At 46.8% G+C, this 22,284-nt stretch overlaps 1 protein-coding gene across 1 annotated transcript; it reads left to right on the plus strand.

Moving 5' to 3' along the window:
* The first annotated feature begins 8,066 nt into the window (after positions 1–8,066).
* LOC114888629 (carcinoembryonic antigen-related cell adhesion molecule 7-like) lies at positions 8,067–21,765 on the plus strand. The gene is given in 8 exon segments (XM_029210851.1): positions 8,067–8,221; positions 9,148–9,507; positions 13,282–13,557; positions 17,251–17,380; positions 18,106–18,158; positions 18,848–18,879; positions 19,888–19,951; positions 19,954–21,765. Coding segments are annotated over 8 exon segments (1,032 nt in total). The 5' UTR covers positions 8,067–8,157; the 3' UTR covers positions 20,007–21,765.
* The last annotated feature ends 519 nt before the right edge of the window (positions 21,766–22,284 follow it).

Consider the following 22,284-nt stretch of genomic DNA (forward strand, 5'->3'; position numbering starts at 1 on the left):
AGATAGACAGTATGGTAGGCTGAATGATTACCCACTAAGACATCACTGTTGTAATCCCTGGAACCTGTGAATGTTACCTTACAAAGACGGGACTTTGCTGATGTGATTCCATTAAAGATATTGATGGGAAGGTTATGGTGGATTATCCAGGTGAGCCCTAACCCACCTTGGCCTCTCTACTCTCCAGAATCACTGGAGCTTTGGACCTCCACCCCCATCTCAAAGGCCCCAAGAGTAACTGCCCGAGGCTGAAGCAGGCTGATTGGAAACAGGAAATGAACCCTCAGACCACCTGCACTTTGTACTTATCGAGCCCAGAGCTTCCCCTTCAAGGCAGGAGGTTCTCAAAAGCCCCAGGGTTCTTAACCCCAAATTTCTCCCTCAAAAAACTTTAATTATCGTAAAAAGCACAGAGCATTAAGTTTACCATCATAACCCTTAACCAGTATACAGTTCAGTGGTTGTTATATGTAGGCTGTTAGTTGTGCAACAGATCTCTGGCACGTTTTTATCAGCAGAACTGAAATTCTACACTTTAACAACTCCTCATTTTTTCCCTCCCCACCCTAGCCACAGGCAACCACTGTCTTTTTCTGTTTCTATGTATTTGACTACTTCAGATATCTCATATACGGGGGAGCACACAGTGTCTGTCTTTTTGTGACTGACTTATTTCACTTAGCATAAAGTCCAGAAGTACCCTCTTTTCTAAGGCTGAATAATACTCCATTGTATGTATAGACCACATTTTCTTTTTCCATTCCTCTGTCTGTGGACATTTGGGTTGCATCCATCCCTTGGCTATTGTAAAGAATGCTGCAGTGAATATGGATGTGCAAATATCTCTTCAAAATCCTGCTTTCAATTCTTCGGGATATAAACCAGAAGTGAGTTTGCTGGATCATATGGTAAATCTATTTCTTGCTTTTGAAAGAAACTCCATATACTGTTTTCCACAGCAGATTCACTATTTTATGCTTCCACCAACAGTGCTCAAAGTTTCCAATTTCTTCACATTCCTGCCAACGCAGGTTATTTTCTGCATGCCTGTCTGTGTGTGTGTGTGCATGCATGCATTTTATAGTGGCCATCATGATATGGCCACTATAAAATGAATGTGAGGTAATATCCTACTGTTATTTTGATTTACATTCCTCTAATGATCAGTGATGTTGAGTATCTTTTCATAAGCTGGTTGGCCACTTGTATATCCTCTTTGGAGAAATGTCTATTCAAGTGTTTTGACCATGTTTTGATCAGGTAATTTGGGTTTTTTTAGTGTTGTTGTTGTTGAATTGTAGGGTTTCTTTATATATTCTAGGCATTAACCCCTTAACAGATATATGATTTTCTTTTCTAATAAATTTATTTTATTTATTTATTTATGGCTGCATTGGGTCTTCGTTGCTGCACACGGGCTTTCTCTAGTTGCGGCGAGCAGGGGCTACTCTTTGTTGCGGTGCATGGGCTTCTCATTGTGGTGGCTTCTCTTGTTGTGGAGCACAGGCTCCAGGCGCGAGGTCTTCAGTGGTTGTGGCGCACAGGCTTAGTTGCTCCGCAGCGTGTGGGATCTTCCCAGACCAGGGATCGAACCCGTGTCCCCTGCATTGGCAGGCGGATTCTTTTTTTTTTTTTTTTGCGGTACGCGGGCCTCTCACTGCTGTGGCCTCTTCCGTTGCGGAGCACAGGCTCCGGACGCGCAGGCTCAGTGGCCATGGCTCACGGGCCCAGCCGCTCCGCGGCACGTGGGATCTTCCCGGACCGGGGCACGAACCCGTGTCCCCTGCATCGGCAGGCGGACTCTCAACCACTGCACCACCAGGGCAAGCCCTGTTTTTTGTTTTGTTTTGTTTTGTTTTACTGTTAATATTTCTCCCAGACTTCTTCCCCAAAGTAACCTTTGACCTTTTATCAGGGGGGATTGATGGACACAGGCTCTGAACTGACACTAATTGCAGGTGACCCAAAATGTCACCGTAGCCCACCAGTCAGAGCAGGACCGTATGGAAATCAGACAAGCAATGGAGTTTTAGCTCCAGTCCATCTCACAAGGGCCCACTGGGTCCCTGAACTCATCTTGTGGTTATTTCCCCAGTTTTGAAATGCATAATTGGAGTAGATATATTCAGCAACTGGAAGAATCCCCACATTGGTTCCCTGACCTGTGGAGTGAGGGGGATAGGCCAAATGGAAGCCACTAGAACTGCCTCGACCTAGGAAAATAAATCAAAAGCAATACCACATTCCTGGAGGGACTGCAGGGATTGGTGCCATCGAGGAACTGACGAATGTAGGGGAGGTGTGATATTGTGCTTTGTGATAAGAAGCAGACATTTGGTCTTCATCCCCATTTCTGACACAGAGCTCCTTAAAACCCTTGGAATTTCCTAAGTGCTTAGAGCAGAAGGTGTCTTTTGTTATGTTAATGAGGACTCTACTGGACTGCATCTAAAGATGAGGGCTGGTGGCTAGTGGACCCAAAGGAGTGATTAGAGGGTCGGAACTTTCCGTCCCATCCTGCCACTGGACAGCCACATGCAAAAGAGTAAAACTGGATGACTATCTTACACCATAAAGCAAAATTAACTCAGAATGGATGAAAGGCTTGAATGTAAGACCTGAAACCATAAAAATCCTAGAAGATAAACATAAGCAGTAAGTTCCTTGACATTGCTCTTGGTGATGAGTTTTCGGATTTGACACCACAAGCAAAGGCAAGAAAAGCAAAAATCAACAAGTAGGACTACATCAAACTAAAAGGCTTCTGCGCAGTATAGGAAACAAACCATCAACAAAATGAAAAGGCAACCTACTGAATGAGAGATAAGATTTGCAGATCATATATCTGATAAGGGGTAAATACCCCAAATGTTTAAAGAACTGATACAACTCAATATCACATAACCAAACGATCTGATTAAAAAATGGGCGGAGGATCTGAGTAAGCATTTTTCCAAAGAAGACATACAGATGGCCAACAGGTACAGGAAACAGTGCTCAACACCACTAATCATCAGGGAAATGCAGATCAAAACCGCATGAGATATTACCTCACAGCTGTTAGAATGGCTGTTATCCAAAAGACAAGAAATAACGAGTGTTGGTGAGGGTGTGGAGAAAAGGAAACCCTTGTGCACTGTTGGTGGGAACGTAAATTGGTGCAGCCACTAGGGAAGACAGAATGGAGGTTACTCAAAAAGTTAAAAATAGAACTACCATATGACCTAGCAATTCCACTTCTGGGAATTTATCTGAAGAAAATGAAAACACTAACTTGAAAAGATTTATGAACCCTCATGTTATTGCAGCATTATTTACATTAGTCAAGATATGAAACGAACCTAAGTGTCCATCGACGGGTGAATGGATGAAGATAATGTGGTGTACATATATATAATGGAATATTATTCAGCCATTAAAAACATGAAATCTTGCCATTTACTACAAACATGTATGGACCTTGAGGAGATTATGTTAAGTGAAATGTCAGAGAAAGACGAATGCTGTATAATCTCACTTATATGTGGAATTTAAAACAAATCAAAAAACCTCAAGCTCAAAAACAGAGGACAGATTGGTGGTTGCCAGAGATGAGGAGTGGGGTGTGTGTGAAATGGGTGAATGGAGTCAAAAGGTATATATTCGGGTTTGGGCTTCCCTGGTGGCGCAGTGGTTGAGAGTCCGCCTGCCGATGCAGGGGACACGGGTTCGTGCCCCGGTCTGGGAGGATCCCACATGCCACGGAGCGGCTGGGCCCGTGAGCCATGGCCGCTGAGCCTGCGCGTCTGGAGCCTGTGCTCCGCAACAGTGAGAGGCCCACGTACCGCAAAAAATAAAAATAAAATAAAAAATAAAAATAAAAAAGGTATATATTCCAGTTTAAAATAAATAAACCATGGGGATGTAATGTACAGCAGGGTGACTATAGTTAGTAATACTGTATTACATATTTGAAAGTTGTTAAGAGAGTAGATCTTAAAAGTTCTCATCACAGGAATAAGATTCTGTAACTATGTATGGTGACAGATGTTAACTAGACCTCTTATGCTGATCATTTTGCAGTATATACAAATATTGAATCATTACGTTGTACACTTGAAAGTAATATATGTCAATTATACCTCAATTTAAAATAATTTAAATTTTTTAAAAATAAAGCACTCACTAAAAAAAGGACAGGGTTCAGAGAGCTTCCAGACTGGTGAACACATGGAGATTTGGGGAGAGTGGAACACTCAGAGAGCATGGAAGCTCTGTGCCTTTCCCCCCATACTTTGTCCTATGCATCTCTTCCATCTGGCTGTTCCTGAATTACATCTTTTAATAATAATCCCATAATCTGGTAAGTAAAATATTTTTCTGAGTTCTGCGAGCCGCTCTAGCAAATTAATCAAACCCAAGGAGAGGGCTGTTGGACACTCCCATCTGTAGCCTCTCTGTCAGAAGCACAGGTGACAACCTGGACTTGTGATTGGCATCTGAAGCGGGAGGGGAAGGCTTGGCAATCTTGTGAGGAAAAAGCCCACACAGTGGAACTGGTGACCAGAATCATGAGGAGGTGATTTCCACCATATCCTCTTTCAACTCCATTTGGCCTGTGCAGAAGACAGATGGGTCAAGGAGAAGGCACAGTGGATTGTTATACGCTTGTCCTATCTCAGGGGTTTATCACCTCTCCAGCCCTGAGTCATAATTTAGTCCACAGGGATCATGGTAGCCTTCTCCTTTCACAAGACATCACTCTGGTCCTTGATGACATTATGCTGATTGGACTAAGAGAGCAAGAAGTAGCAACGACTCTAGGCCTAGTTTACAGACAGTTCTACTTGATATGCAGGCACCACGTGAAAGGGGAAATTGCAGCACTATAGCCCCTTTCTGAAACTTCCCTGAAGGTCAGAGTGAAGGGAAATTGTCTCGGTGGGCAGAGCTTCAGGCAGTGCACCTGATTGTTCATTTTGCTTGGAAGGAGAAGTGGCCAGACGTGTGATTATATACTGATTCATGGGCTATGGCCAATGGTTTGGCTGGATGGTCAGGGATTTGGTAAGAACATGATTGGAAAATTGGTGACAAGGAGGTCTGGGGAAGAAATATGTGGATAAATCTCTCTGAATACTCACCATTCACTTCGGCAGAAGAAGATTTAAATAATCAAGTGGATAGAATGACCCATTCTGTGGACACCAGTCAGCCTCTTTCCCCAGTCACCCCTGCCTTCACCTGGTGGGCTTATGAACAAAGTGGCCATGGCGGCAGGGATGGAGGTTATACATGGGCTCAGCAACACAGACTTCCAGTCACCAAGGCCAACCTGGCTACAAGCCACTGCTGAGGGCCCAATCCGTCAGCTCAGAGACCAACTGGGCTTCTGATAGGGCACCATTCCACAGGGTGATCAGCCAGCTACCTGGTGGCAGGTTGATCATAGTGAAGCACCTCTGTTACGAAAGGACAGCATTTTGTTCTTACTGGAATAGGCAGTTACTCTGGATACAGATTTGCCTTCCCTGCAAGCAAAAGCTTCTGCCAAAGCTACCATTCATGGACTCACAGAATGCCTTATCGTCCAGCATGGTTCTCCACACAGCATTGCTTCTGATCACAGCAAATGAAATGCGGCAGTGGGCCCGTGCTCATGGAATTCACTAGTCTTACCATCCTGACACAACTGGCTTCACAGAAGAGTAGAGTGGTCTTTCGGAAACACAATTTCAGCACCAGCTAGGTGGCAATACCTTGCAGGGCCAGGGGAAGGTACTCCAGGAGGCTGGATATGCTCAGAATCAGAGTCCACTATGTGGTGCTGTTCTCCCACAGCCAGGATTCTCAGGTCCGGGAATCAAGAGGTGGAAATGGAAGCGATGCCACTCACTTACCTCTAATGATCCACTAGCAAAATTTACACTTCCTGTTCCCGTGACTTTATGTTCTGCTGGCCTAGAGGTCTTAGTTCCAAAGGGAGGAATGCTTCCACCGGGAGACACAAAAATGATTCCACTGACACATCAGGGTTCCTGGCTTTCAAGCTGTCCAAAAAGTGTAGAACCTGGAGAGTACCAATCTCAGCTTCAACCCCCTTTCCTCACAGGGATCAGGGGTCAGAAAAAATGAGAGAGACTAGTGAGGCCCAGAGATTGTGAGGGGGCAGAGATCACAGAGATAGCTGCCTAGAACGGAAGCAGGTGAGGTCACTGGCTGAGGCTGTCCACAGAGTCCCAGGGAGAAGGTGGTACAGGAGAGAAACCCCAGGAATGGGGGAGGGAGAAGCAGAGGATCACAGGCGCTGCGGGAGCTACCCTGAGGCCCTGGGTGGGACTGTGTGTGTGAAGCCACCTCAAGACCAGGGCCCTCTCCATTCATAGCCTATGTGTACAGAGAGCGCCAACGACAACACTGGATAAAAGTGGACTTAACACTTGAGAGTTCAGCCATGGGCATAGGGCACACGTGAGGCCCAGCTCTTGATGAACAAGAGGGAACCAGCTCCCTTCTCACCTGACCCAGGCCCCAGGAACGAGAGGGGAAGTTGACTGTCCATCCTTTCCCCCTCTGCTCCCCTGACACAGACCTTCCCCTCCTGACAAGCCTGGTTCCCTGCTCCTGCCTCTTCTTCCCATAGACCCATCACCTAGTGCTCCAGCCACATTCACTACTGTCTCCCAGGGATGCACACAGTATAACCTACTGGAGACAAACACAAACTCATCTACATTCCTGGAAATCTGAGCTTGGTGACATCTCATTAAGGAACGGGGCTGGAGTTCCTGCAGCAACAGAAACTGTGACTCACAGAGCTGGAACATGATGCAGCATTAACGTGATATGTAACCCATGTAAAAAGTTCATGGTGTTGAATAAACATGCAGAGCAGCGTGGCACGGTAACTGCTGCACTTCCCTCCTTGTCCACCAGAGAGCGGCAGAGTTACTCCACAGGCTAGAGCCTCCCCAAGGGCTACAGACCTCCCTCAGCCCAGCAGAATAGGACCCTCACCAGTGTCACCTTAGGCCACAGTTCTCCAAGCTCCCCACAATGGACAGCTCCTCCATCCAGCCAGGAGTTGGCCCACTTCACACCTTTAGGAACTACTATTCCTTCAGGTCATCAGTGGGTGTCCCAGGAAGCTGTGGCCCAGCTAGACCCCCATGGAGAGAGAAGGAGCGTCCCTCTCACCAGACATCACTCACTTTGCACCCTTTCCAGCCCCTCAATCCTTTCCTGGAGCCTTCTGGCAGGAACAGAAGGAAACCTTCTCAGAGCATTTGAGAACATTGGAAAGACCCTCCGTGTCACAAAGGGAAATAATATCTTGGTTTGGGGACCTCTAGGTGTCTGTGTGGTGCTGACAGACCTTGCTACTGAAACTGTGCTCCACAGCCAATATGATCAGCATCACCTGAGAGCTAGTTCGATGCAGACTCTCAGGTCCACCCCACACCTGCTGAGGCAGACTCTGTGCTTTAATAGGATCTGCAGACCCTCTGTGTGCACAAGAGAGGGGAAGAGTCTACCCCAGCCTACATTATGGGGTCTCAGCCTGGCTGGGCATACATGTTACCTGGGCAGCTGCTGAAACAGCATTTCTAAGGTGTCATCTGTGCATTCACAGTCTTTATAAAGTTCCACAGTGATTCCAATGCACAGTGTGGGTGACATTCCTGTGACAAGGGTATGAGATGTAGCCGCAGGGCTCCTGCTCTAAAGGGAAAACCCAGAAGGGGAAGGGGAGGCTATGGGGGAGAGGCTGACTGTGCACCCCAACTGCAAACTGTGGGGAATGCCCAGGACATTGAGCCCCAGGGTTGTGCTCCCCCCAACCAATGGCAAATTGTGTGTGTGTGTTTCTAGGCTGAGGAGTCAAGCTGAAAAAGGCAGAAAGAGCAGCGGTTCACAGGGAAATGAATTGTAAACAGAAAGGGAAGATGGAGGAAGAAGAAGGCAGGCAGAAATGAGAGAGGAGGGAGAGGGAGGGCCCTGGGCAGAGACCCCGCCCCTGGCCCACGTGACCCAGCGAAGTGCTCCTGCCCCAGGAGGAGGCCCAGCACAGAGGGAGGAAGCACAGCAGAGCTCACACATCAGACAGCAGTGCTCGTGAGCGTTTCGGGAGCTGAAGCTCTTCTCATAGAGCGAGGGACACAGCAGACAGCAGACACCATGGAGCCCCCCTTAGCCCATGCCCGCAGAGGGTGCATCCCCTGGAACGGGCTCCTGCTGGCAGGTGAGAGGGGACAATTTTCAGGGTGTGGGCAGGGGTGGGAGAACAGAGACAGGCTGAGGTCTCTGGGGGAGACAGGGCTCTGAGAGTGGACAGAGGGCTTCTGTTTGGACCTGAGGGAAGAGGACATGGGAGCAGGGGAGGGTGGGGGGAGGGACTGAGCAACAGGAAAATCTCAATGAACTGGAATTGGTGAGGGGCAGGAAAACCTCAATTACTGTACATTTTCCAAATTATTCATCACTGAGCAGTAATTTTTCAAAACTGGTGACAATAACAATTTATGTCAGGGTGTCAATCCAGAAAAAAACGCAACCAGGAAGCTAAACACTGTCCTTACCCACCACCCTTAGAAACTGACAAATAAACACCAGGCGGTGGAGGCCCTGGGAACACTCATTCCCTCCTCACCTGGTATTTGGAGCCTGGTCCAGGCCCTGGGTTACAACCAGGATCAGACAAGTCTCTGCCGTCCCAGAGCTCACACTCTATGGGGAGGAAGACAGACAAGCAAAGAGATCTAGAATGTGCTGTCAGGTGCTGAGAAGTGTCATGAAGGAAACGGAGCAGGGAAAGGTCAGAAAGTGAAGACGGAGGGTCTTCGGAGCAGGTGTCAGGGAGGGCAGCTCCCAACAGGCCCCTGAGTGTGAACAAGCGTGTGAGGGCAGCAAGGGAGTGAGCCAGGAAGACACCTGGGGAAACAGAGGAAATAACAAGCTCAGAGGGGCTGAAGTAATGGGGGTCATGCTGCTGACCCTGAGCCAGTAGCAAACACACATGCACACACAGACACAGACACACACACACACACGCACTACAAAAACACACACCAAGGCTGAGGGATGAAGAGCCCTGCTCAGGACCCAGGGCCCCATTTTTCCATCCCAACACATAGGTCAGAATATTAATTTCTCTCTCTTCCCTCCTAGTCCCACTCATAACCTTCTGGAAGCTGCTCACCACTGTGAAACCCACTATTGAATCGGTGCCCATCAATGCTGCAGAAGGCACGGATGTGCTTCTACTTGTCCACAGTGTGACAGGGGATCTTCTAGGCTACAGCTGGTACAGAGGAGAAAGGGTAGAGAACAACCAAATAATTGCATCACATAGAATAGACGATAGTACAAGCACCACTGGGCTTGCACACAGCGGTCGAGAGACAATATACCCCAATGGGTCCCTGCTGTTCCAGAATGTCACCCAGCACGACACAGGATACTACACCCTGTTCATGATAAAGAATGATTTACAGACTGAAAGCCTAGCTGCACAGCTCCGCGTATACCGTGAGTGATTCCTCTCTGACCTCTGGGTGTGGGGTGGGGTGAATTCTATTCCCACACAGAGGACTGACAGGCCTGGACTGTGTCTCCATCCCCCTCTGTATCACATCCCAGGTTGGGGTTTGAACATTTAGTGCAGGACACACACACAGTGGAGACAAACTTCAAAGGATCAGAATTCTTTCGCAGAATCCGGACCCTGAAGACATTCTGTGCAGGAAGAAGGACCAGGCTGATGGGAGCAACACAGCAGAGGAAGATCAGCCGCAGTTCAACCCCCTGGGCCCCTCCCTGTGCCCATGACGCTGAGGAAGACCCTGTAGGATTCAGTATGGGCCTGGCCTGAGGGCCCCCTGGGACCCCCACAGAGAAGCTCAGCCCCGGGAAGCCCCTGCCCAGCTCCTCAGCTCCCGCCTCCAACAACCCCGGAGAACATTTGCCACTGTTGGGCTTTATCCTCCTGGACGGGGTTGACTGGGAGCAGTGACTTCCCAGCTGCCTGACTCCCAAGGCTTCAGAGCTGGTCACCAGCCAGGGCTCAGCCCCAAGAGCCACATTTGGGCAGGGGTGGAGTCTGGGCCTTCACCTGAGACTCAGCATGGAGAGCAAGACAGGTTATTAGCCGACCACCTGGGGGACTAAGGAGACTCCAGAGGAAGGTCAGCATCCTTAGGGAGGAACAGAGGACAGAAGATGCTCCTGGCAGCTCCTTGACCACCGGGCACAGCCCAGGGAGCCCTCTCCTGTGGATGCAACTAATAATAGATGCAGTTTTTATGGTCAGTTCCTCTATGCTCAGCTTTAGGTCAGTTAATTATTAATGATTTAAGGTTAATACACAGGCAACATGGCAATCCTGAGACAATTTACCATTTTTTCTATTTTAATGAGGAGAAACTGAGTTAAAGGGGATTACACTCACTGAATCAGGGTCACACAGACCATGACTGGCTGGCTAATCAGAGTCATGCCAAGATAACAGCCCTGTCCTCTCCTCCATCCCGGGGGCCTTGTTGTGCATCTTTGGACCCAGAAGCCAGCTGTTGGTTCAGATCCTTTCTTCTTGGGCATCCCCAGCTCAGAGGGAGACTCTGGCATGGAAAGTGAAAGGAAATGGAAAATGAATCCTGTTTACTCTAGAACTAAATGACCTGCAACAATGATCATAGTCAGTGACAGGAATGTCCAGGCCTTCCCTCTTCAGGTAGCCAATGCACAAGCTCCTTGCACTGGATGAGAAATCATTTATTTATTTGTTTCCTAATGTGCTGGGTGTCACTCCCACTGGAATAACATGGGAAGGACTCGGTTTCCTCACTCTCCAACCTACACCTGCAAGCAGCATAGGGCCCAACAGGTAAACTCTCAATCTTTCTTTGATGAAGGAAGGATGGAAGGTATAAGAATGAGTGAATGACCTATAATCTCTTCAGGCACTGGAATCTGGATGCAGAATCCTAGGAGGTACTGGCCACACCTACTGCCTGTCTCTCCAGGGATGGGACCCATGTTCCATCCTCTGACCACCCGCCCCTAAAGCACGTTGGGAGCCAGGTCTCACGGTGACTGTGGGGCTGCTCGGCCATGGGAGGGTTTTCCAGAGGTCCTGCCTCTGGGCAGCAGTGGGGCTCTTGGATCTTTGACGGCACTTGTAACCCCCACTTTGAAGTCACTTGTAAATGGACATTTTTTGCTCTCTCTGCTGCTTCCATGTCTTTCATCTTCCTCCTCCTTCTTTCCAGTCGGGACTGGCCCTGCTCTGCACAGCTCCCCTACCCTTAAGCCTTCCACAGATACTCCCGCAAATGGCTGACTGCCCTGTTCCCGTCCTGCTAACACCTGTGGCCAGACCCACCCTCCCGGGCAATAGTAAAGGACACAGAAATCAGTGGGAGCAGCAGCCTCTGTGAGGCTCCAACACGAGCCAGTTTCCCCAGGTCACCAGGAGAATGAGCTCCCACTTTGCCCTGGTCCAGGGCTCTTTCCCTCCATGATGCCAACAAGTGGAACACACCACATAACAGGTGGTGAATCTAAGCCCTACATGACTCAACCAGGAAGTCAAAGGCAGAAAGACAGGTCTGCAGTCCCCAGTGGCTCACTTCACCTCTTTGATTTGTGACTCACATTCTTGTCCTTCTGTGAGCCTCCCGTTCCTCTCAGTGGTTCCCAAGACCTTCCCAGGGTGGGGCTGACAGACCCTGTGCCATCTGACTGCTTTACTGACTGTTTCATTGCCCGTGTGTCCTCATGATGGCACCTGTATCATAGGGCTCTCCGACGATGAGGTGCCCAAGCCACTGTCCTTTCACTTAGACTTGGCCCAACTCAGACAAATTTGATCCAGCTCTAGCTGTGTTTCCTGAGGTAGAAATAAAAGAAAAGAAAACATGCCACACGCCAGTGGTGGGCCTCCTCCCCATTTGCCTGACTGTCCACAGAAATTGGTGACAGGGACCTCTTCTCCTAAAGTTATTAACATAACACAGAACGTTTCTACTAATTTAAATCATTCCTCTCTTTATAAAACAGACTCAGACCTCTCCCCCATCAATTCTGTCCAAGACTAAGGGCAGAGACGTTGGTTCTGCTGCCAAAGCCAGCCAGCATGTCCCCCTCACTCTTTTTTTTTTTTTTTTTTAATATTTATTTATTTATTTATTTTGGCTGGGTCTTAGCTGCGGCACGCAGGATCTTTAAGTTGTGGCAGGCGGGCTTCTTAGTTGCGGCATGCGAACTCTTAGTTGGGGCATACATGCAGGATCTAGTTCCCCGACCAGGGATCGAAGCCGGGTCCTCTGCATTGGGAGCGCAGAGTCTTACCCACTGGACCACCAGGGAAGTCCCTCCCCCTCACTCTTTTCTAATCATTCTTTGGACTCGCCTAGGCTTTATGGGGTCACTGTCTTGTCAATCACCTTTAACACCTGGGCAGAACTGCCCCACCTCATGGCCCTGCAGCCTGAATACTGGACTGACCACCAGACTTGCTCTGGGTCATCCCATGTGTTATTTCTGCTCAAACACCCAGTTCCAGGCCATGTTGCCCAGTCTTCTTGGGGTTTAAGGACTATGGGATGGCCCATCATTACCTATCTCTAGGGAACCTTGGAAATCGAGAACTCAGTGAAAACACATCTCCACCAGGCAATGTAGGTCTGTGCAGCTTGAAGGGTCTCAAGACCTGCATGTTCCAGGTGAACACCCCAAGGTCAGTCAGGTAGTCACCTGGTCAGTAAAATACTAAATGAGGGGGCTTCCCTGGTGGCACAGTGGTTGAGAGTCCGCCTGCCGATGCAGGGTACATGGGTTCGTGCCCCGGTCCAGGAAGATCCCACATGCCGCGGAGCGGCTGGGCCCGTGAGCCATGGCCGCTGAGCCTGCGCGTCCGGAGCCTGTGTTCCGCAACAGGAGAGACCGCAACAGGAGAGACCACAACAGTGAGGGGCCCGCGTACCACAAAAACAAACAAACAAACAAACAAAAAACTAAATGAGAGAGCAAGGGGTCTCTGATTTCCAGGCCTATGTTACTGCTATCAAACCTTGATACATGACAGACACTTGAGAAAGTCTGTGCTTTCTCTCAGACATAGAGCAGGTGGCCTTATACTCTCTGAGTTCAGATGTTCATGCATTTGTCTTGTGATACAAAGACCTGCCTTATTCTTTAAGGACTCAGTTTGGCTCAAAGGTGAGAAATGCCAACTCTGATTGAAGATGCTATTGGAGGAATCAAGGTATAAAAGGGGCAATGTTCTCTCTGTTGTCTTCACAGCGGTGTTGCCCACCCCAGTCATCACCAGCAACAACTCCAGCCCCATGGAGCAGGACACTGTAGTGTTAACATGTGGGCCTGAGACGCAGAACACCTCCCACAAGTGGTGGGTCAACAATCAGAGCCTCCCCAACAGCACCAGGCTGGAACTGTCTGAGGACAACAGGACTCTCACTTTATTCCATGTCACGAGGAATGACACAGGACCCTATATGTGTGAAACTCGGAACCCCGTGAGTGTCAGCCGCAGTGACCCATTCACCCTGAATGTCATCTGTGAGTAGCCTCTGTTCCTATGTGCCCCAGGCAGCCTGACTGAATCTCCACTGCTGGAGGCCAGACCACACCCATCCCTCTCAGGTCCAGGTACATGGACTCTCACCTCTGGATATCAGGTTGGCCATGACTTCCTGTCCCAGGCAAATCTGGGCAGGCCCAGCCTTGAGCCAAGTCTAGGAGGCAACAGCGGCTGACACGGGTCTCTCACTGTTTTGCGGTACACGGGCCTCTCACTGCTGTGGCCTCTCCTGTTGCGGAGCACAGGCTCCAGACGCGCAGGCTCAGCGGCCATGGCTCATGGGCCCAGTCGCTCCACAGCATGTGGGATATTCCTGGACTGGGGCACGAACCCGCGTCCCCTGCATCTGCAGGCGGACTCTCAACCACTGCGCCACCAGGGAAGCCCCGTAATACCACACTTTTGATTACTGTAGCTTTGTAACAAATTTTGAAATCAGGAAATGCGAGTCCTCCAACTCTGTTCTTCTTTTTCCAGGTTTTTTTGGCTTTTAGGGGTCTCCTGAAATGCCATATGAATTTTAGGGCTGATTTTCTATTTCAGCAAAAAAAAAAAAAAAAGTCATTGGGGAATTTTGATAGGGATTGCGATGAATCTTAGATCACTTTGGGTAGTACTGTCATCTTAACCATGTTAAGTCTTCCAATCCATGGACATGGAATGTCTTTCCATTTATTTATGTCTTCTTTAATTTCTTTCAGCAGTGTTTATTTATAGTTTCTCAGTGTATAAGTCTTTCACCTCCCTGGTTAATTCCTGAATATTTCATTATTTTTGATAGTATTGTAAATAAAATTTTCTTAATTTCCTTTTTGAATGTTTCATTGTTTGTGTATAGAAACAACTGATTTTTTTAATAGTATTTATTTATTTATTTTTGTTTTTGGCTGCATTGGGCCTTCGTTGCTGTGCATGGGCTTTCTCTAGTTGCGGCGAGCAGGGGCTAGTCTTCATTGTGGTGCACGGGCTTCTCATTGCGGTGGCTTCTCTTGTTGCGGAGCACGGGCTCTATGTGCGTGGGCTTCAGTAGTTGTGGCACGCAGGCTCAATAGTTGTGGCACGCAGGCTCAGTAGTTGTGGCTTGCGGGCTCTAAAGCACAGGATGAGTAGTTGTGGCGCATGGGCTTAGTTGCTCTGCAGCATGTGGGATCTTCCCGGACCAGGGATTGAACCCATGTCCCCTGCATTGGCAGAAGGATTCTTAACTACTGCGCCACCAGGGAAGTCCTGATTTTTACATGTTGATTTAGTATTCTCCAGCTTTGATTAATTTGTTTATTAGTTCTAACAGTTTTCTTGGGGATCTTTATGGTTTTCTACATATAAGGTCATGTTATCTGCAAACAGAGATAATTTTACTCTTCTTTTCCAATTTGGATGTCCTTTATTTCTTTTTCTTGCCTAATTGCTCTGGTTAATACAACCAATACTATTTTGAATAGAAGTGGAAAAAACAGGCATTGTTGTCTTGTTCCTGACCTTAGAGGAAGAACTTTCAGTCTTTCACCATTCAGGATGATGTTAGCTGTGGGTTTTTTATATATGTCCTTTATTATGTTGAGGTGGTTTCCTTCTTTTCCTAGTTTGAGTGTTTTCATCATGAAAGGTTAGTGGATTTTTGTCAAGTGTTTTTTATTGGTTTAACCTCCTTACTTTATGTCTATTCATAGTCTCTATTTCTTTGTGATTTCATCTTGGCAGCTTTCATGTTTCTAGGAATTTGTCCATTTTGTAGAAGTTATCCAATTTGTTGCCAAATGATTATTCATAGTACTCATATTTTGTAGAATTGGTAGTAATGTTCCCACATTCATTTCTGATTTTAGTAATTTGAATCTTCTTTTCTTAGTCAACCTAGTTAAAGATTTGTCAATTTTGTTAATATTTTTGAAGAACCAAATATTGGTTTTATTGATTCTCTCTACTGTTTTTCCATTCTCTAATTTATTTATCTCCATTCTAATTGCTATTGTTTCCTTCATTCTACTAGCTTTGGTATGTTTTTTTTTTCCCTTGTTTTGTTTTTCGTGTCCCTCAAGTTGTAAATTTAGGTTGCTGACTTGAGATCTACTTTTTTAATGTAAGCATTTACAATTATAAATTCTTGCACAGGATTCTTGACTTCTCTGAGCCTCAGATTCCTCAGCTGAAAATTGCAGTAAAAGTACCTGCTTCATGGTTTTGTTTCAGATTTAATGTAATATTCAATTAAACCCACAGCAAAATACACACAAAGGAAAATTTTTCCAAAAATGTTAGCTGCTATAATTACTACTATTATCAGTAGGTTATGTGAAATCGGGTACTCCGATTCAAGAATTACCTAACTCTAGATCCACCTCTTATTAGCCATATGACTTTGGGTTTTTCACTACTGGAAGCCTCAGATTTTCCATCTGTAAAATGGAAATAATGTCTATCTGACAGGGTTATTATATGAATTAAATGAGATATATGGGAAATATTATATATAGCACAGAATCTGGCACATAGTAAGTACATCATAACAATAGCTAACATTAGCATTAATTTTCAGTTTTGAGTTGAATGGTGAGGGAAACTGAAATAAAAAAGAACAAGAGGGCTTCCCTGGTGGCGCAGTGGTTGAGAGTCCGCCTGCCGATGCAGGGGACGTGGGTTCGTGCCCCGGTCTGGGAGGATCCCACATGCCGCGGAGCAGCTAGGCCTGTGAGTCATGGCCTCTGAGCCTGTGCACCTGGAGCCTGTGCTCTGCAGCGGGAGAGGCCACAACGGCGAGAGGCCCACGTACCACAAAAAAAAAAAACAAAAACAAAGAGGCAAAGGGTATTATATATTTGGGGAAGGAAGGCATAACACAAAAGACCCATAGGAACATGTTACTGAGTAAATATGGAAGAGAGAAAAAAAGGAGTTGAGTGCAAAGTTTCACATCTAGTATGTTAGTTTTCATCCTGTGAGATGCAGCCCAGATGGGATTAGACATACAAGACATTCATTGGGAAAAATGCCTGTGAAGGAAAGTGGGGCAGGAGTGGGAAGAGCCTGGGAGGGTCCTCAGACCATGATGCATATTGGATCCCTGGGAAGGAGAAAGGGAAGGAGGAAGTTTTAGGCTGCAGTGCAGTTCTAAGAGAGTGTCTGTAATTCTGGTGAGGAGTCCTTGAACTAAAGTCACCCAGCACAAAAAATTCATTTCTCGCAGAACTGGGATTGATTTCATATTCCTGCTGGGAACCTGTGTGAGGGGTGGTCTCTGTGCAGAGGGGCAGTGAATTCAGAGGGCCTTCCATCAATAAATCCCCACCAAGACACCTAACAGGCACATATTCAAGGTGGCCACACGTGGGCCACACCCAGAGAAAGATGTAATCATGAAAAGATGGGAAGCTATAACATAGAAAAATAACCATCAGTGCTTCTTCCATTTCCAAAGCCTTCAAAAATATCTGAGTGCAGAAGGGCCACACTGGAATTGAGGCATGTCCAACCACCAACCTAGAAATACAGTCAGAGAGAAAAAAATTACAAAAATATAGTCGGCTAGTCACCTCACAGCAACCTTCCACAGAAATTTTATTCCTTGAAGGAACAAGTCGAGACTATTTCATATTGAGAGTTATTTCCCAGAGTACCCCCCACTGTAAAATAATGTCACCTTCATTGACTCTTCGTTTTTCTTTCGATGACAGTTGATTCAACACAAGGAGGTTCTTCTGGCCTCTCAGGTGGTGCTATTGCCGGCATTGTGATTGGAGTCCTGGCTGGCGTAGCTCTGATTGCACCCCTGGTGGATTTCCTGTATATGAGATAGACTGAAGGGTATGATGCCTTTCCTCTTGTTCTGCTTTCTCTGAGGCTAATCGTCATGCTCGGGAGAGGGAAGGAGACTTCATCTCTGTCTCTGGACCTGGATCTGCTCCTCATGCTTCCTAAAATCTTTCTTCTTGGCATTAATTCCTGTGGGTCTCTTCTTCCCTGGTCTTCACGCTTCCTGTGCCCTACTCTGTCTTGGACATAGTTATTCCCATCCCCACCTGGTTTACAGGGGGCAGAACGAATTATGTTCCTCTGTCCCCAGTCAGGCAAGCCAAGGTCCAAGAAGGAAAACTAATGAGGAAATGAAAGAAGCAGGAGGAAGGGGGTCCTGCGCTCTGTCGACAACAGTAGCAGGAGGAGGGAGGGACAGGACAGGAAGAGAACCTAAGAAAAGCAGAAACAACCAAAGGCCTCCTGGGCAATAAATAAAGTGACAAAGAAACAGCATCTACCTACAAAAGGGGAAAGGTGTCAGGGTAGAAATAAGCTCAGAAGCAGTTGGCATGAATGGCCCTAAATGTGAACAGCCAGTAAGCAGGAGAGGAGTAAACACCAGAAGGGATGATGGGTAGATTGAAGGAGGAGGTCCTCAGAGGAAACAGGGCCAACCAAGGTATAAAGGAACACTGAGGAGCCCCAAGGAGTCATGCTGACAGGGTCCTTCCTAATTCAAGGAGCAAAGGTCCTGTGCCTGGGAATAGCAGTCACGGTGTCTGATATTTATTTAGGGCAAGTGACCAGCGCGATCTCACAGAGCACAAATCCTCAGACCACAACCAGAGTAAGTAAACCTGCTCACCTAGTGAGAGCTTGTATGTCCTACTATATACCCTGCCCTACCAGGGAATCCCGGATTTCCAAGTGAATCCCTACCTTCTGAATTATTAGAGGGGATCTCAGTTTCCCAAGCTTAAACTGGCATAGGTCCTCACACCCTTCCTAGCCATGTAAGATTCCCCTGAGACACAGCTGGGGAAGAGACACTCACCCCTCCTAGGCCAGGCAAGCCAAGCAGGCCATGAGATGGACATGTTTCCAGGAGCCTTTTCCTCATCCTACCTCCTTCCCCCTCCTGCCTCTATTACGGATGCGGGCATCTCCTTTGGTGAGACTTTCCCTGCCTTTGGTGCTCTGGGTACTGTGGGCCTCAATGCCCCTCCTTGCCGCTGGAGCCTGCTGCTGAGACACACACCTGGGCAAAACTGGCCTTGTGAACTGGAAGAAATCTTCAGAAGTGCACTGAGGCCTCTCCCCACCCCTCCTTGGTCTCATGCCCTGGGGTCTGGACCACAGACTGAGGGAAGCGAATTCCTTAAGTCTTAATCATGGGCCACCCCCCCCCCCACCCCACCCTCTCACCACCTGCCACCTCCTTCAGCTAGAAGCACAACAGCTTAGGGACACCACGTTCTGAGGCAATAAGTTAGTTCTGCATTTTCATGGGTTGATAACTCTCCTTTGTTTCCCTAGGTCAGGGCCACTCTGACAATTCACCTAACAAGGTAAGCACAGCCAGTTTCACTGGCTCCTTTTCTCATGGAAATATCTCTGTGTAGAATGGGTTATTCTTGAAGATACAAAAGTGAGATCAAGTTTGGGTCAAAGTTCCTCACTTCAGCAACAGACAAAGAAATATTACCCCCACCAGTCTACCTCATTGCAAGATGTGAACTTGAATCCTGGCTGGGACCTTGGGCTGGTAACTTAACCTCTTTGATTCCCGGCTTTTTCACGTGTAAAATGGACATGCTGCCTCCTTCAAAGAGAAGTTCAAGGAATTAAATGACATAACAAAGGTAAAGCACCTGACACAATGCCCAGCTCAAGGAAGGCACTAGATCATTCTCCCTCTTCTGCCTCCAATCTGACCCTGCTCTTACTATCAAACGATAATTTCCAATCTAATAGATCTGAGGTCTTAGTTCCTTTACTTTCTGATAATTGTACTGAATTTTTCTCATCTTAACCTTCAATAGAATATACATTTATATTGAAAAGTGCTTCAATCATAAGTATATCTTAACAATGTTTAAGTTTCTACATACCTATGTAAACAGCACCCAGATCATTTGAAAAATCAACCCCCCAACACACACACACAAAACGCTCCAGTTACTTCCCTCCAAAGAGTAATGACTATCCTTATTTCCAGTGTATTAGGTTAGTTTTACCTGATTATGCACTTATATAAATGAAAAATACAGTGTATACATGTGTCTGGCTTCTTTGATTCAAAATTGTTTTGTGAGATTCATTCATATTGTTGTGTGCCTTTGTCGTTTATTTATTCTCATTGTTGTATCATCATATTCCATTGTAGCATTCCATAATCTATCTCTTCTAATGAACATTCAATAGGATGTTAGTAAGCAGAGAAAATGGGTAATAAAAGTACTTCTCTGAACTAAAAGTTTCAAAGTGGTGAAAGCATGTGGTGCTGAATCACACTGGACAAGGTGAGGGCCTGGCCTACGACACTGATTTAATTGACTGCTGTTCATTCCTTTCAGATTGACGAAGTTGCATATTCTGCCCTGAACTTCAATGCCCAGGAATCAAAGAAACCAACTTCAGCCTCCCATCCCTAACAGCCACAGAAACAGTTTATTCAGAAGTGAAAAATAAGTAATGCAACCAGTCCTGCTCACTGCACTTATTCCAAGCTTCTCGTCCCCATCCCTAGGAGATCCCTTTGCCCTCCGGGGAAAATGTGAATAGTGTCTTTCCCCCCCTTTCATCCCTAATGAGGCTCCTCCAGGCTGCCTGGTCACAGTCCCTTCCTTCAGTGTCAGTAGATGAAAAGGTACATCCAGGAGGAGGTCTGTAGGAAACCCAACCTTCCTTGTCATTGAACTTTGGCAAAGCAGACCTTGGGAGAGAGTTGCCAGAACCTCCACGCCTCCCCATTTCCTGACCTAAACTGGTTTTAAACTTGCTCATTCCTTCCCACCCCAGTCCTTTCATATTGGAGTTTAACTTGAATTTGCCATAACCTGGAAAATTATGTCCTTGATCCACTGAAATGCATGTGCCAGAAAAGGAAAGGAAAAGGAAAAACTTCTCCTGCTCTCTGAAGCCCGGTGTGAACCCACCATTCACAGGAAAACACATACATAACCAATTCTGAACTGGGAAATTCTATACCTTTGTCCACTTTCAGGGTTGTCTACCTGCAGGACCAGGGCTAAACAACTTACTACTTAGCTAGAATACCACCTAAACCTTTGAAAGCCTGTCTTCAGAGAACCTACTAGAAGCAACTAGAAAACAACTTCTCAAAGTCCATAAGTGAATCCTAATGGAAATTGCAAAAAATGCACATACTGTTTTAATAACTTTATGGGCTTCATTAAAGGCAATGCTCCGAGATGGAGGGATTATCGCTTTAGAGGACAATCAGCTCTTAACAGACAATCTGCTGGGATTTGGGAAAGGAATCAGAAAGCTACCCTGCAGAGATTATTTAAATAATGGTTAAAGAATATACAATTTGGGGTATTGGGTTTTTTCCTTCCTTCTGAGACATTCGCCATTTAAATTTTTGTAATTGTTTGTTTATGTGAAAGGGGTTATGTTTACTTAATTTGCTGTGTAAGCCAATCTGACTGCCTTAGGTGAAAGAAGCCACCAAAACCCCTCAAGTCCCTCTGGCCAGGAGCTCCTCAAGCTTTTTATGTCAGGGGCTCCACATAGAAAATAAGAAGCAGCAGTTTTCTACGTTCATGGCCAGAAAGGGATCTCGCTCAGTTTCTAGGCACCTCAGACCAACCATCAGCACCATTCTATTCCGCGTTTCTGCCTGTGCATGTTCCATCTGCCCCACTCACCTTCTCAGGAAACCTTGGCCTCTGCTAAGATGTGTTTGGTTCTTGAGAAGCAGGAGCACCTGAAGGGGACACGACCACCCAGGCAGCTGGCCTCGTTTACAACCTAGAAAGCTGCACTGGTGCTGATGCTCCTTAGGACACAAGGGGAGGATTATAGTTCAGCTCTGGGCTTCGTGAAAGCCTCTGAAATTTGTTTTCTCCCATGGGGTCTATGAGACCCAATGTGTCAGCATAAAAAGGACGGGCAGGAGAAGGAGAGGCACGTCTACTTCCCACCCAGCCTCCTTCTGCATGGATGGAACCTCCTTGAGGCTGTTGAGAGAAAGGTTTTATTCCATATTCATTACTTGATCTAATGTTGTGTGGAACTGGCCCCCTCAAAGAGGGTTGGTTGGGAGTTCTCTGTACTCAGGTACCTCTTTCAGGGTTTTTTAACCCTGACACAGACTGTATATACCTCTCCTCATCCACACTATTCTGTGTAATTTAATTTTGCCTGGCTAAGGCCGCTTCTGAATTATTTGTAAAATTTGCTCTATATTTATAATAAAAATTATACATCAGGCATCAACATGCTGCCTCACAGTTGGTACTATTTTCTACAATGTTTTCTTTACAGGCAGAAGAAACAGGAATTGCTTAATAGGGAGTCAGCGTGAGCCTATTTCTAAGTCCACATGGTATCTGAACTAGCGATCAGAGAATTCGCTCAATTCATTTGCACACCTGCTAACAAAGTGAGTCTATCTGGAGCAACAAGCCACAGCTCCAACCTGCCTGGGAGAAACTGCCTGTCTTCCTCTGGGACAGAAGATGATTTCATGAGTAGAAGATCTCCTGGCCTCTTTACTAGGGACAAATCACACTTCCCACGCAGATGGCTCCAGTGAATCAGATGCAGCGATACAGCTTTCACTCCAACAGTCTCCACGGCTTCAGGGGTATAGAAATCTCTCTAGCACCCTCCCTCCTCCTTGTACCCTGTTCCTTTTTTTCTGCCCCTCAGAGGGTCAGAGCTCTTCTAACCTGGGTAACCTTCATTCCTTAATTAGCCTGTTATCTCATTTCCTTCACTTCCAA

The sequence above is a fragment of the Monodon monoceros genome, unplaced genomic scaffold, assembly GCF_005190385.1.
Source record: "Monodon monoceros isolate NGI ecotype Baffin Bay Population unplaced genomic scaffold, NGI_Narwhal_1 Super_Scaffold_10, whole genome shotgun sequence".
Taxonomy (NCBI): domain Eukaryota; kingdom Metazoa; phylum Chordata; class Mammalia; order Artiodactyla; family Monodontidae; genus Monodon; species Monodon monoceros.